Source organism: Staurois parvus, unplaced genomic scaffold (genome assembly GCF_062004578.1).
Source record: "Staurois parvus isolate SC_StPar_1 unplaced genomic scaffold, SC_StPar_1.0 ptg000005l, whole genome shotgun sequence".
Lineage (NCBI taxonomy): Eukaryota > Metazoa > Chordata > Amphibia > Anura > Ranidae > Staurois > Staurois parvus.
In genome coordinates this window covers 7,735,086-7,749,589 of record NW_028317801.1, presented here as the reverse complement: position 1 = coordinate 7,749,589, position 14,504 = coordinate 7,735,086, and the positions used below count along the sequence as shown (strand labels likewise).

At 43.2% G+C, this 14,504-nt stretch overlaps 1 protein-coding gene across 1 annotated transcript in view; it reads left to right on the top strand.

The window, feature by feature from the left end:
* The first annotated feature begins 3,660 nt into the window (after positions 1-3,660).
* The window catches only part of NCAPG2 (non-SMC condensin II complex subunit G2), a 74,234-nt gene continuing 63,390 nt past the window's right edge, over positions 3,661-14,504 (top strand). Inside the window, exons 1-2 of the mRNA XM_089694159.1 lie at positions 3,661-3,739; positions 8,848-8,933. Of these exons, the coding sequence (XP_089550285.1) occupies positions 8,856-8,933 (78 nt within the window). The 5' untranslated portion in view covers positions 3,661-3,739; positions 8,848-8,855. The remainder of the gene's footprint in view (positions 3,740-8,847; positions 8,934-14,504) is intronic.

Sequence of the window (14,504 nt, the reverse complement as noted above, 5' to 3'; positions counted from 1 at the left end):
CTCCTTTCTCTACTAAAAACATACCTTGCAACTTTTTGCTTTATGCAAAGCAGCCTTTTATCTGTGGGTTCTTTCATTGGTTTTCATTAACAGTAGTTAGAATGCCTTTATTTTATTTCCTTTGGCTAAAATAAATGATTTTAGTATTTTAGGGCGGGAATTTGGGTTTCTTTTTGTTAGAGTTTTTATTGATATTTTAAATGTTAGCAGTGGAAAAAATGCATTGAATTTGTTGGTGACATAACTCTGTTATGGTGCAGTTTAGTCCATAAAGCTACCACCCAAGCACATACCACATTCCCCACATACAGGAATAAGCCCCACATCATCATCATCATCTCTAGGAGGACTAAAGGGAGTGGCAGAAGTTCCCGTTCAGCTATGAGGGGACAAGCAGCCTGTGTCTATAGGTCAAAGTGCTGGTCATCGACATAGTGATCTTGGTGCCAGAGAGAGAAGAGGAGGAAATGTAGCAAGTCATCATGGAACAGCTTTCAGAATAGTGGAGGGGGCAGTCACTCTATTCCACCAGATGGCAAAGCTCCATTGGTGCAGATCCTTTCCTCAGAGCTCAGCTTCACTGTAAATAAATCTCACTTTAAATATACATATGGTCTGGTCCCAGTTTTCTTGTGTAGCTACGGAGATCTGGCGATCCCTGTGTGGACCCCTAACAGTACCAGGGTCCATAATATAGGGTGATCGGTGCTTCGTGACCATCAATACTGGTGCCAATAATTTGGAGAGGTGATTCACTTACCAGAAGCACATATAAAATGCGCATTATATGTAAATCCTTATGATGGAATCATCGGGATCTGGTCCGAGGCTGCGGTGTCATCGGGATCAGCAGTGGACACACAAGATGATAACTCACACTCGGGGGTCTCACTCTGCTCGCAGACTCATCAGGCAGCTCTAGGCATTAACTCCACACTCCCAAATGGCTCTACCTTATTAGGCTCGCCATGAACAAGCCAGGGGCAGAAAATGGTACTAATAGTGTATTAGGTTTTATTCAGATGTAAAATAAATCCAGAGTAAAGCAAACAACTCACATGTGGTTAAAAATGGCCTTCCTGGTGGCCATGTACAGCTAGGCGTCAATCCAGTGGGCTCCCCTTAGGGTGACCAAGAAAGATTGCAGCCATAACTGACAGAAGAATTTTCCGGTATTCAAAAAAAAGCCCACATACAACCTCAAAAGAAATACAGGCTGCTCTGGAAAAAGATGGTGTGGTTGTTTTTAAGGAGTACAATATTGTCAGGGATCTCCTCGATCCCTGCCGCGATGGTCCCGGCGCAGGCGCACTGCTCCACCTAGTACACGGGCACTAGGTCCGGGCCGGCCGCGGCGTTCGAGCTCGCGCATGCGCAGTAGAAGCCGCGGCCGCCCGCTGGGCACCAATGGCAGCGCAGGGCGGGATATTTAAAGGTCCCTGAGCTGTCATTTCGTTGCCTTCTGGTCTTACCTGCTTCCTGTGTTCCTGTACCTGTGCCTAGTAAGTTATTGACCCGGATTGCTCTTGACCTTGCTGATTTCTCCTGCCCAGACCCCTGCTTGCCTGACCTCTCTCCCTGGATGCCCCTTATTAGATCTGATCTCCTGTTGCTGACCTGGCGTGTGACCCGACGATTCTCTGCCTGCTCCCTTGTACCTTACCATCCTCTACCTTACCGACTCGGCCTGTCTGACTACGCACTTGCTCAGCCATCCATCCATCCATCCCATCGGGCTCACCCGACCTCCTCACATCTGGCTCTCCCTGGTTGGAACCCCTGGCGAACACCCCTACCACTGACAGGTGTGCTCAGTAGAGGCGACCTGGTCTCGGGGTACTACAAGTCCATCCCCACCATCAGGGGCCCTGGTGAACAAGTACCCTGGGGCTTAGACTCCGCGCTCTGGGCGCGCCTGACCAGTGGAGTGCTAGTGGTGCCGCTCGGCGGTCCCTCACAAATATGGTGATACTTGAACAAAAATTAGCTGTTTGGTCGAGTTGCCAGAAAGAAGCTTTTACTGCACCAATGCCACAAAAAAGCCCAGTTACAATATGCCTGACAACACCTTGACATGCCTAACCAGGCCTTTTTGTGTCATTGATGCAGTAAAGGCTTATTTTTGGCACCTCGACCATGCAGTTCATTTTTGTTCAAGTATCATCATATTGTGCTCCTTCAAAACAATTCTTCTGGCAGTTGTGGCTGCAATCTTTCTTGGTCTACCTGTACTTGGCTTGGTATCAAGAGATCCCCGAACTTTCCACTTCTTAATAGGTGATTTAACAGTATTGATTGGCATATTCAAGGCTTTGGACATCTTTTTATGTCCTTTCCATCATTATAAAGTTCCATTACCTTGTTACGCAGGACTTTTAACAGTTCTTTTCTGATCCTCATGGCTCAGTATCTAGCCTAGTCAGTGCTTCCACGTAAGAGCTAACAAACCCATTGGCTATTTATACCCTGACACTAATTGCAATTTAAAAAGCCACAGGTGTGGGACATTAACCTCTAATTCGCATTTTAACCCGTGTGTGTCCCCTTGTGTGTCTGTACCAAGGCCAAACATTCCAGGGAAGGGAAACTTTTGATCATGGCCATTTGGGTGATTTCTGTTATCATTATGATTTAAAATGGAGCCAAACAACTACTTGATAATAAATGGCTTCATATGATCATCATACTTCAATAAAAGATACATTTTTGGCATGATCAGTTATATTTTCAATATCAATGCCAAAATTTCACAATTTCTGCCAGAGTATGTAAACTTTTGAGCACAACTGTAAGTCTGTGATAACCTGCTGTGCAAATATAAATCTTGCAACAATCCACCATTTCATGCTGCAGGTTCTCTGCTTATATCCATCTATAATATATTGGGGGGAGGGGGTTTAAGTAATTAACGTGGAGCTCCACCCAAAAGGGGAAGTTCCGCTTTAAGTCTTTGTCCCCCGCTCCCCCTTAAGGATTGGCACCTTTGGGAGCAGGTACCCGGATTTGACAGGTACACGCTCCCACCTCCACTGCAATTGCCTAGGAAGCGGAAGTTGTCCTCCCATCCTCCCCCCCCCCCCTCCGTAGTCTTCTGGGACATGTGACAGGCCCCAGAAGACTACAGGACCATTGACAAAGCGCAGCGCTACTCGCACATGTGCAGTGAGCACCCGGATGTGAAGCCGCAAGGGTGCCCACACTGAAAATTCCGGCACCAGGGAGAGAAGATGGCCGGTGAAACCAGCGGTGGTGAGGACACTGCTGGACCGAGGAACAGGTAAGTGGCTGTATTTTAAAAGTCAGCAGCTACAGTTTTTGTAGCTGCGGCTTTTTATTTTTCAGCTGGAGCTCCACTTTAATTTTCCAGCACAAAATGCAGATGTCTATGTATGAGAGGAAGGACAGATTCGGGCTGGTTTTGAAGTAGTCTACACCCGGTGTGACCCGCACCTTGCCAAGCCTCCCCCTTCACTGATCATTTCTTGCGCTCACACACTTTTTTCCTTATTTTGTATTAATTTACTTTTTAAAGTCTTTTCCTAAAAAGGTTAGACACCGGCACATGCGCAGTGATCACTAAAGAATAGCCATGGGAACCGGGGAACACAGACACACTGTAGGCGGATTGTTTCTTCCGGGCACTGACGCATTTCCGGCGTGTCGCTGTCGGGCGGGTATTGGAAGTTTGAATTGCGGTGCGGGCGGGAAGTGAGTGCGGAGTGGATCGCTGTATAGGACGGTATGTGCTGGAGAATGAACTGTTGTTCTGGTGATATGTACAGGCGGGGAGCGCCTCGTGGCTGCAGGGTGAGCCGCTTGTGGTGTGATGGGGTGTAGTACTGCCAGCATGTCCTTCTAGTCACACTGCTACTCTGCACTGCCCGGTGTGTCTCATCAGCCAGAAGGACTGCAAGTCCCAGGGAGGCGCCACAGATTGACCTGCATCATGAACGACCATAGATGCCAACATGTGACAACTTCTAAGGACATTGCAGCTCAGCCTTTGTGTGTAGAGCCGGTCAGGACATCATTTGTAGTGTGTGTCAGGATGAAACAGAACAGTCTGAGGAGGCACAAACAAAAACCTGGCAGGGCCTCCACCTTATCTTTCCCTCAGCCTACTGAAGAAAAGCATTTCTGTTTTTGGCTGTGTTGTGAATGGAGAGTTCCCCTCACTTCCAGCCAGGTAAGGGTTGTCAGCAGGACAGGAAGTCAGAGGAAATCCACCTGACCTGCTCTTTCAAACATTCCATGAGGATTGGGTTTACTAGCATGACCTCTCACCTCCCGGACCTTCTGTGATGATGGGGGTTACTATTCTGACCTCTCACCTGAACATTCCACAAGGATGGAGGATACTAGTCTGACCTCTCATCTTCCAAACTGTCCACAAGGATGGGGGTTACTAGACTAACCTCTCTTCTGAACATTCCACAAGGATGGGGTTACTAGTCTGACCTCATCTCCTGAACATTCCACAAAGAGGGGGGATACTAGTCTGACCTCATCTCCTGAACATTCCACAAAGAGGGGGGATACTAGTCTGACCTCATCTCCTGAACATTCTGCAAAGATGGGGGATACTAGTCTGACCTCTCTTCTCCTGAACATTCCAGAAGGATGGGGGTTACTAGTCTGACCTCTTCTCCTGAACATTCCACAAAGATGGGGGTTACTAGTCTGACCTCTCTTCTGAACGTTCCACAAAGATGGGGGTTACTAGTCTGACCTCTCTTCTCCTGAACATTCCACAAGGATGGGGTTACTAGTCTGACCTCTTCTCCTGAACATTCCACAAAGATGGGGGTTACTAGTCTGACCTCTCTTCTCCTGAACATTCCACAAAGATGGGGGTTACTAGTCTGACCTCTCTTCTCCTGAACATTCCACAAAGATGGGGGTTACTAGTCTGACCTCTTCTCCTGAACATTCCACAAAGATGGGGGTTACTAGTCTGACCTCTCTTCTGAACATTCCACAAAGATGGGGGTTACTAGTCTGACCTCTCTTCTCCTGAACATTCCACAAGGATGGGGTTACTAGTCTGACCTCTCTTCTCCTGAACATTCCACAAAGATGGGGGTTACTAGTCTGACCTCTTCTCCTGAACATTCCACAAAGATGGGGGTTACTAGTCTGACCTCTCTTCTCCTGAACATTCCACAAAGATGGGGGTTACTAGTCTGACCTCTCTTCTCCTGAACATTCCACAAAGATGGGGGTTACTAGTCTGACCTCTTCTCCTGAACATTCCACAAAGATGGGGGATACTAGTCTGACCTCTCTTCTCCTGAACATTCCACAAAGATGGGGGATACTAGTCTGACCTCATCTCCTGAACATTCCACAAGGATGGGGTTACTAGTCTGACCTCTCATCTTCCAAACATTCCACAAGGATGGGGGTTACTAGTCTGACCTCTCATCTTCCAAACTGTCCACAAGGATGGGGGTTACTAGTCTGACCTCTCATCTCCTGAACATTCCACAAAGATGGGGGATACTAGTCTGACCTCTCATCTCCTGAACATTCCACAAAGATGGGGGATACTAGTCTGACCTCTCATCTCCTGAACATTCCACAAAGATGGGGGTTACTAGTCTGACCTCTTCTCCTGAACATTCCACAAAGATGGGGGTTACTAGTCTGACCTCTCTTCTCCTGAACATTCCACAAAGATGGGGGTTACTAGTCTGACCTCTCATCTGAACATTCCACAAGGATGGAGGATAGTAGTCTGACCGCTCTTCTCTTGAACATTCCACATGGATGGGGTTACTAGCCTGACCTCTCATCTCCTGCACATTCCACATGGATAGGGGTCGCTAGCCTGACCTCTCAACTCCTGGACATTCCAATAGGATGGGGGATACTATGCTGCTCAAAAAAATTAAAGGAACACTTTTTAATTGGAGTATAGCATCAAGTCAATTAAACTCCTGGGATATTGATCTGGTCAGTTACGTAGCAGAGTGGGTTGGTAATCCGTTTCAGCTGCTTTGGGGTTAATGATATTAACAGGTGCCACTAGATGGGCAACAATGAGACGACCCCCAAAACAGGAATGGGGTTACTAGCCTGACCTCTCATCTCCTGAAAATTCCACATGGATGGGGTTACTAGCCTGACCTCTCATCTCCCGAACATTCCACATAGATGGGGTTACTAGCCTGACCTCTCATCTCCTGAACATTCCACAAGGATGGGGGATACTTGTCTTGACCTTTCATCTCCTGAACATTCCACGAGAAGGAGGGATACTAGTCTAACCTCTCATCTCCTTTAATATTCCACATGGATGGGGGTTACTAGCCCGACCTCATCTGAACATTCCACATGGATGGGGTTACTAGTCTGACCTCTTATCTCCTGAACATTCCACATGGATGGAGTTACTAGCCTGACCTCTCATCTCCTGAACATTCCACATGGATGGGGTTACTAGCCTGACCTCTCATCTCCTCGTAACCCTCGACCAGAGGCGTCTGTTTTTCCGCAACACAATGCTAGCGCTCCAGTTTGAACAGCGCTATGTGCTGCAATGTGTAGAATTTTCCCAGGCGTTTGGGAAACGGTAAAAACGCTTCCCAAACGCCTGTCTGCCAATTGCTAACAAGGTTAGTGTGAACGTAGCCTTAGGTAGATCGGAGAGTGGTCAGACCACACCCTATTGACTGTCGCATTCTGGTGACCAATCCAGACAGCTGTGTTCCACCAAGAAATAGTCAATACAACTATAAGATAGGTGGACCGGAGAGAGGTGTAGTGTCGAGTTTTAGGATGCAAATCCCTCCACACGTCGACCAAACCCATGTCGTAGAACACTCGTTTTAGAGCACACAGTCTAGAATAGGAGATAAACTATCTCGATGTGGAGGAGTCTAGGCGTTGGTCTAGGAAGAGATTGAAATTCCTCCCCAAAAGAAGTTTCCCTTTCGCGAATCCAGATAGCGCCTTCAGAAAGCTGAGCATAGTAGGAACTTGATCAACATTAGGGAGATAAAAATTGGCAATCGCGTATTTAGTACCCCAAAGAAAAAATTTTATAAAAAGATGTCACCCCTGTAGGTCAGATAGCTGATCCAAGATCTTGATGGGGAGCGTTTTGTGGATTGCAATTGACACACCCTTGGCCTTTTGGCCAGGGTGAGTACTTTGGAACCATCTATTAAAGTACCTGTTGGAGCAGGAAGGGGTGGATCCATTCCAGAAATGTCTCCTGTAACAGGAGCACATGGACCCATTGTTTATGCATTCGGTATAATATTTGACCCCTTTTCCAGGCAATGCTAAGGCCATTGACATTGTAGGAGCAAAATTTCAACTTCGGTTGAGAAACCAGAGTGTGTGCCATGGCGAGGCGAGAGAAAAAACTGCTTTAAAAAAAGAAAAAAAAAAGGGACGAAATAGAGGGAGAAAACAGCAGAGGACATAAAAGGAAGAGAAGAGGGGAGAGAAAAAAAGAGGGGGGAAAAAGGGAAACAAAGGGGTTGGAGGGGGAAACAAACTACGAAAGAAGAGAGGGATGTGTGTGAAAGCAGGGGAAAAGGGCTAGAGAGAAATGGACACTTGTCAGAGATGTCACAGGGGTAACTAAAGCACCTGCAATACAGGACGCTGCGTGAAATATCACAAAGTAGGCACAACCATGCCTATCCTATGGAGGAGGAGAGATTTAAGCCTGGACAGTCTGAGATGTGTTCCCAACGCCACAAAGGGCATAAATATCGTAGATTGTATGATACCCATAGTAAGTTACATTGCCATAGAATGAGGATAGAGAACCCATGTATGGCACTAGGCGTTAAACCACAGAAGAGCAAAACATGAGCGAACATAATTAGAACAGTACAGAGAAACATAACATGATGACCAAGGAGCCCTGCAAGGGAAAAGTGGGAGACCTTCCAGCTATGAGAGATGGGGCCTCAGGGCAGGAGGGCAAAAAGAAAGGAAGAAATGGCATCTATGGATGTTCCCGGTCAGGTCCCCCCCAGCGACCTGGCGTCATCTTGTTCTTGACGGCCTGGGTTTCAGAAGGGGCTGTGCGGAGCAAATAACGCTTAATGGAGCTCTGTTGTGGCTCAATAGGATCGGCTGGGTGAGAGCTATGTGCCGACATGAGGATGACGGGTGTAGAGTCAGTGTAGGAAGCCCGTGTGGGTCGGGAGGGCACAGAGCTCAGCAGGACATGTCTTCAGCGATCCATCGTCGGCCATGCCCCCTTATTTTAACTTTTAATGGTAAATGGGACAAATAGAGAGGGTGAATCTCCTTAATGGGGTTGCAGACTGCAATAAAAACTGACGGGGGTTCTAATCTATTCTCTCTCCAAAAAAAACAACAATTTTTGGCTTTTATTTATACTTTAAAGTAGTACTAAAGGATGATCCTTTTTTTTTTGCATGGATATAATCATTTTAAATATAATGCACAATACTGGTAAACTTTTACTTTACATTTAATTGTAGTGCCCTATATTGCCTCCAGCCTATCAGCTTCCAGCTTCTCTGAGTTCAGACCTTCTCCTTCCCAGGACTACATGTCCCATGTTTATTGTTCCTCACACATTCACAAGTTTTCAGGCACCTACTGTCATGTATGAATGGTGTACTGAGCTGTATGTGTGCTGCACTGTATTTTCTGATATATAAAATAATAATGCATTATGTATGTTGGCCAACCAATCGTCTGGCTGATTAATCAATAATGAAAATAGTTGACAATTATTTTTATAATCAGTTACGTTGTTTAGTTGTTTCAGCCCTAATGTATGTGTAGATTTTTTTTTTCTTTTATTCAGACATGTATAACTGTATTGGTTATTTTGTTTTTCTTTTTATTAAGGAGTCGCAATGTCTAAACGTGAGGCATTTTTACTGGTTGTAGGCAAGGATACGTTACAAGATTTCTTACATTTCATTCAGCTTCATGTAAGTCCATTAATATTTGTATTCTCCGTGTTTGAGCTCTGCACGTATTCTTGTAGTTTTTATGCTGCAGTGTAATGCTTGATTTGCTTCATAGCCTGAAGTGAGGATTGTCCTTAAGATTCATCTGCTTCTCAGTGTCTCCTTTTTGTAACTGCTCCATTGCTTTCTGTGAAAATCTACAGAAATGTAATGTGGCTTATTACTTTGCGAGTCCCAGTGTTTGGTTTTCTATGGTACACTTCCATCTGTTTCTATCCAGATGGGTCATTTACTTCATGACAGATTAACCTATAAAGAGAACCTGTCTAGAGAGACGTATGTGGGTTGTCATTGCGAACCTTTGGAAAAATAGTTTTAAACTGGCTGTCGTTCTAAACCTCTGACTTCAGTAGGCAAGTTTTTGTCTTTGGGAGTTCTGACAGCACTGGGTTGTTCTTCTTCTTTTTTTTTTTTTTTTTTTTTATATCTGGGTAGTTGACTCAGTCTTAAAACCATTCAACCAACATGATAGCCAAGCAGCTAGAATATTCATTTCTCTCATGACGGTTTTCCTCTTATTACCTTTAACAATTATGGATCCACTGACATGATTTTCTTTTTTAGTAAGTAGGAAATTTGTGTTAGATTCAATAGTAAAATACCAAATGCAGCATACAAATTCAAGGGAGTGCCATTACAGTGAGGCTCTGTTCACACATAGGCAGTTTGAATTGTGTGCGGAATCGCTGCGATTCTGCCCGCGTTTTCAAAACGTGCTGCTAAATGTGAAATTGCTCATCAGCATGTTCAAGTGCTGTTTATTTCACCTAAAAACGGGGAACTTCTTATGGACAACACGCGTCACACGGTCATGACAAATCATGTGGCAATCGCGGCAGAATTGCCCCACGTTTTCAGGTGCCATTGAAATTAATGGCGCCTGAACACGCTAAGTGATTTCACATTTTAAAAGCACGTTTTGAAAACTCCTATGTGTGAACGGAGCTTAAGGCATAGGTGCCATCCAGGATAAACCGAGCAAAACACAATAAATCATAAGACAGTTAGGAAGAATAATTAGTATGTCAGTTTTTTTTAAACCTGTTATGCACATGGAATTAGATCCCGACAGGGTTGACAAGAATAAATCGGGCAGATATACAGTTGGGTCCATATATATTTGGACACAGGCGCCATTTTTGTACTTTTGGCTCTGTATGCCACCAGAATAAATTTAAAATGAAACAATCCAAATGAATTTGAATTGCAGACTTTCAGCTTTAATTCAAGGGGTTGAACATAAATTATCAAGTACACATTTTTGGGACCATTTTTTTTTTAACCATTTTTATACACAGTCCCTCCATTTTCAAGGGCTCAAATGTAATTGGACAAATTAATATAATCATAAATAAAATGTTCATTTTTTAAAAATTTTGTTGAGAATCCTTTACTCGTGGACATTACCAAAGATTGGGTTTCCTCCTTTCTTATGCTTTGCCAGGCTCTAACTGCAGCTGTCTTCAGTTGTTCCTTGTTTTGTGGGTCTTTCTGCCTTTAGTTTTGCCTTCAGCAAGTGAAATGCATGCTCAATTGGGTTGAGATCAGGTGAGTGACTCGGCCATTGCAGAATATTCCACTTCTTTTCCTTCAAAAGCTCCTGGGTTGCTTTTGCAATGTGTTTTGGATCATTGTCTATCTGTACTGTGAAGCGCCGTCCAATCAGCTTTTCTGAATCTGAGCTGACAGTATATCTCTAAACACTGCAAAATTCATCTGGCTGCTTCTCTCACATCATCCATAAACACCAGTGACCCAGTGCCACTGGAAGCCATGCATGCCCGTTCCATCACACTACCTCCACCATGTTTTACAGATGACTCTTTGGATCATGAGCTGTTCCAAGCCTTCTGCACACTTTTTTCTTCCCGTCATTCTGGTACAGATTAATGTTCGTTTCATCCGTCCAAAGAATGCTTTTCCAGAACTGGTCTGGCTTTTTTAGATGTTTTTTGGCAAAGTCTAATCTGGGTTTTCTATTCTTCAGGCTTATGAATGGTTTGCACCTTGTGGTAAACCCTCTGTATTTGCTCTCCTGAAGTCTTCACTTGATTGTAGACTGACAATGATACACCCACCTCCTGGAGAGTGTCCTCTACTTGGATGTTGTGAATGTGTTTTTCTTTACCATAGAGAGGATCCTGCAATCACCCACCACTGTTGTCTTCCATGGATGTCCATGCCTTTTTATGTTGTTGAGCTCACCAGTGCGTTCTTTCCTCAGAATATACCAAACTGTTGATTTGGCCACTCCTAATGTTGCTGCTATCTCTCTGATGGATTTGTTTCATTTTTGAAGCCTTACAATGGCCAGTTTCACTTGCATGGATAGCTCCTTTGAATAGATGTAGGTTCACAGCAATAGATTCCAAATGCAAATACCACACTTAGAATCAACTCCAGACGTTTTACCTGCTTAACTGATGAACAAGTAATTGAGTAGCCCACACCTGGCCATGAAACCGCTTTTGATTCAATTGTCAGTTACTTTTGGTCCCTTTAAAAAGGGGGATGGCTACTCCTTAAACCCTTCCTCCAATATGGATGTATATACCCTCAAATTAAACCTGAGAGTGTGCACTGTCAGCCCATATCCATTGTATAACTATAGCTTGAATATGTTCTGGTAAATACCTGGAAAAAAAAACTAAAATTTTGCCTGTGTCCAAATATATGGACCTTACTGTACATTGTGTTGACAGCCTCCATTATCCTAATCTAACATCACTCTCCTGTTGAACACACAGGGCTGTATTTCCCATATTGGTATATGTGGGCCATATGCTAGGGCAGCAAGGTTCCAAAACAAGTAAGTAATTTGGGAGTTGCCACCAAGAAAGGCAGCTTTTGGAGAAAGGTTATGGAGATGTTGAGGGCATTCAAAAGGCTCCTTACTGCTTTGGTAACCTGGAAAGCAAACCTCCTTGCTGCTGCCCATAGCACAATCTAAATGTAATTTTTACTTAAAGCAGTATTAAACACAAAAGCAAACGTTTATTGTATTTTAGCTTGCCAACTCTTAGATGTAATTGCTGAATTAATTTTCTTACACTTTTCTTCTATTTTCTTTTACAATGGATTTTATTAAAGAATAGACGACAGAGTAACAATCAGAAACAAGAGCACTGACCAACAACAAATAAAACTTACAAGTTTTCTGATGAATAGTACAAAAAAAATGCACAGAAGTATAGACAAAGAAATAAACTTAGTACACAAGTGCAGCATATGAAGAGATAAAATAAAGCATCACAATTTGCAAAAATGGTGGGCAATTAGAGTCTATGGAACTAGTTTACAATGATCAAAGGCAGGAAAGGTGGAACACGGAGCCTCACCGGATGCACACTGGCATTCCACATCCAGGACTCTCAAGGAAGGCCAACAGATAAATACAATATTGCTGGTGCAGTTTTTTTATATAAAAAAGAAAAGAGGTTACAATCAGCACAAATATCATGAAGACAAACAGAACAGAGAAGAAGAAGGGAAAGAAAGGAATGAAGAAAAGAGAGAGAGAGAGAGGAAAAAAAAAAAAGGGGGGGGTTCCAGGAATGCGGCAAAAAAAGTCTCATATTGACAAAAGGGTCTGATCAAATCTAGATGGTTGGGCTGTATCAAGCCTGGGATGCCAAATCTGTAGAAACTTCGGGTGAGTGTCCAACAACATGGCCGTCAGTTTCTCATTAACCATTATAAAATTCATCTGATTTTTGACTGCTTAGAAGCTGAGGAGAGGGGTCTTCCAAGCCCTCGTGATCGTTAGTTTGGTAGCCATAAATAGATGCGATGCCAGCTGCCGCTCAGGACGGAGTAGGCCCACTAATGGTTTAAATAGCAATGCTTCTTATGGGTTACGCTTACGCTTTTCTTCTATTTTAATCTGGTGATCCAGCCAGTAAATCTGTTTTTCAGAAGCTCAAGCTCTCCAGCAGAATGTATCAGTTTACGTGGATGAGGCGATCCATTTAACACTAAACGGGGTGATTAAATTTATCAGCTTTTATTAATGTAAAACCTTTATCCCAAAATGGGAAAAAAAGCTGTTGCTATACTCAGTTATAAGGTGTTAGCTGGAGTTTAGCTTTAATTTGTTGTTGTATAAATCTACTGGTACATTTCACACTCCACTTCCCCCAGACTGTCTGTTGTGTCTCCTGTGCTCATTCTGCCACAGATGTCTCACTAATACAGGAGGTGTGTTACTGGCCAGATCACCAGGTGAAAAAAGAGGGGGAAAAGTCAAAGAAAATAGAGCCTATGCAGCCACCACATCTAATTATCGGTAAGCTGCAATATAATATTTTTTGGGTTTAATATCGCTTTAAAATGGTCTCATTACACAAGGGGTGGACAGGACATTATATTTAGACAACATCCTGGGCAAAAATGTTATAGTTTTTGTTTACATATTCTAACATACCCTTTTTCCATTTATGAGCTGATTGTAACAATAAAAGTAAGACACATGTTTATTATTTTTTTTTTTTTTTTTTAGTCTTTATAGATGGTGCCTATGGAAACAAAGGGACTTGCTTAGAACTGGGGGAATTGGTGGTCTTAAAACTGTTTTTGATTTTCAAGCATGTGCTTGTTTTCTAAAGCTTGCATTAATCATGTGATGATCACGTTTACTATACCTTTTGCAGTCTTAACCCTTCCCTTTATTTGATGGTTTGAAAAGTGCCACTAATAAGTGTTTTAAAAGCGTCTGACAAACTTTAAAATCAAGAAGGAAGGTGTACAAATTTCAGAAAATCTCAGCAGAAAGGCTAGCACATAATGTGACTAACTGCTCATTTATTTTTGCCTGTAGTTCATTTTTACCAATATTATTAAAGTAGATTTTTTTGGAAGATATTTTGTGCTAAAATGGTATCTGAATAGTTAAAAAATGAAGAAAGAACACCATCAACAGCTCTGATTTTATAGGATAACTGCACATTCAGTGCAGATTCTTTAGCTGTCTGCTTGTTGCAAAAATTGCAAAGAGCTTTTAATTCCAGTAATGGCTAGGCATGTCTTCTTCAGATACAGAAAATGGTTGAAGGAATACATATTTCAACTAAGGAATAACGTCTCATTTAGTTTTTGTGAAGCCTACAGGGATAAAGACCGCTAAATGATATGCACTGTACTTGCTGTTAAAACAGTCCCAGACCCTTTCCAAAAACACAGCAGCTGAAAGAATCATAGATGTGAATGTGTCCAATAGGAAACCATGGTAAATGGACTGTAATGCATTTTTGCAAAAAGCACCAAAAATGCATAGTTCTGAATTAGGCCTAACTTTCAGTTATTTTCCTGTGGTCCCTTCTATTGCTGGAGCTGCACACTGCCCTCATCCTGAAAACTTCAACTGTTTGCAGGCTCAGAACTGCCCTGTGATTTCTCTTCTTTCATTCATACCCAGTTTGAAATTGTTTGTTGCAAGTTTGTATCTGTTCTAATTGATGCATGCATTCATGTTACACGTTGCTGTAGAAAAATGTCTGCTCCAAGGACTAACATTACAGTAAACATGAGAACTGA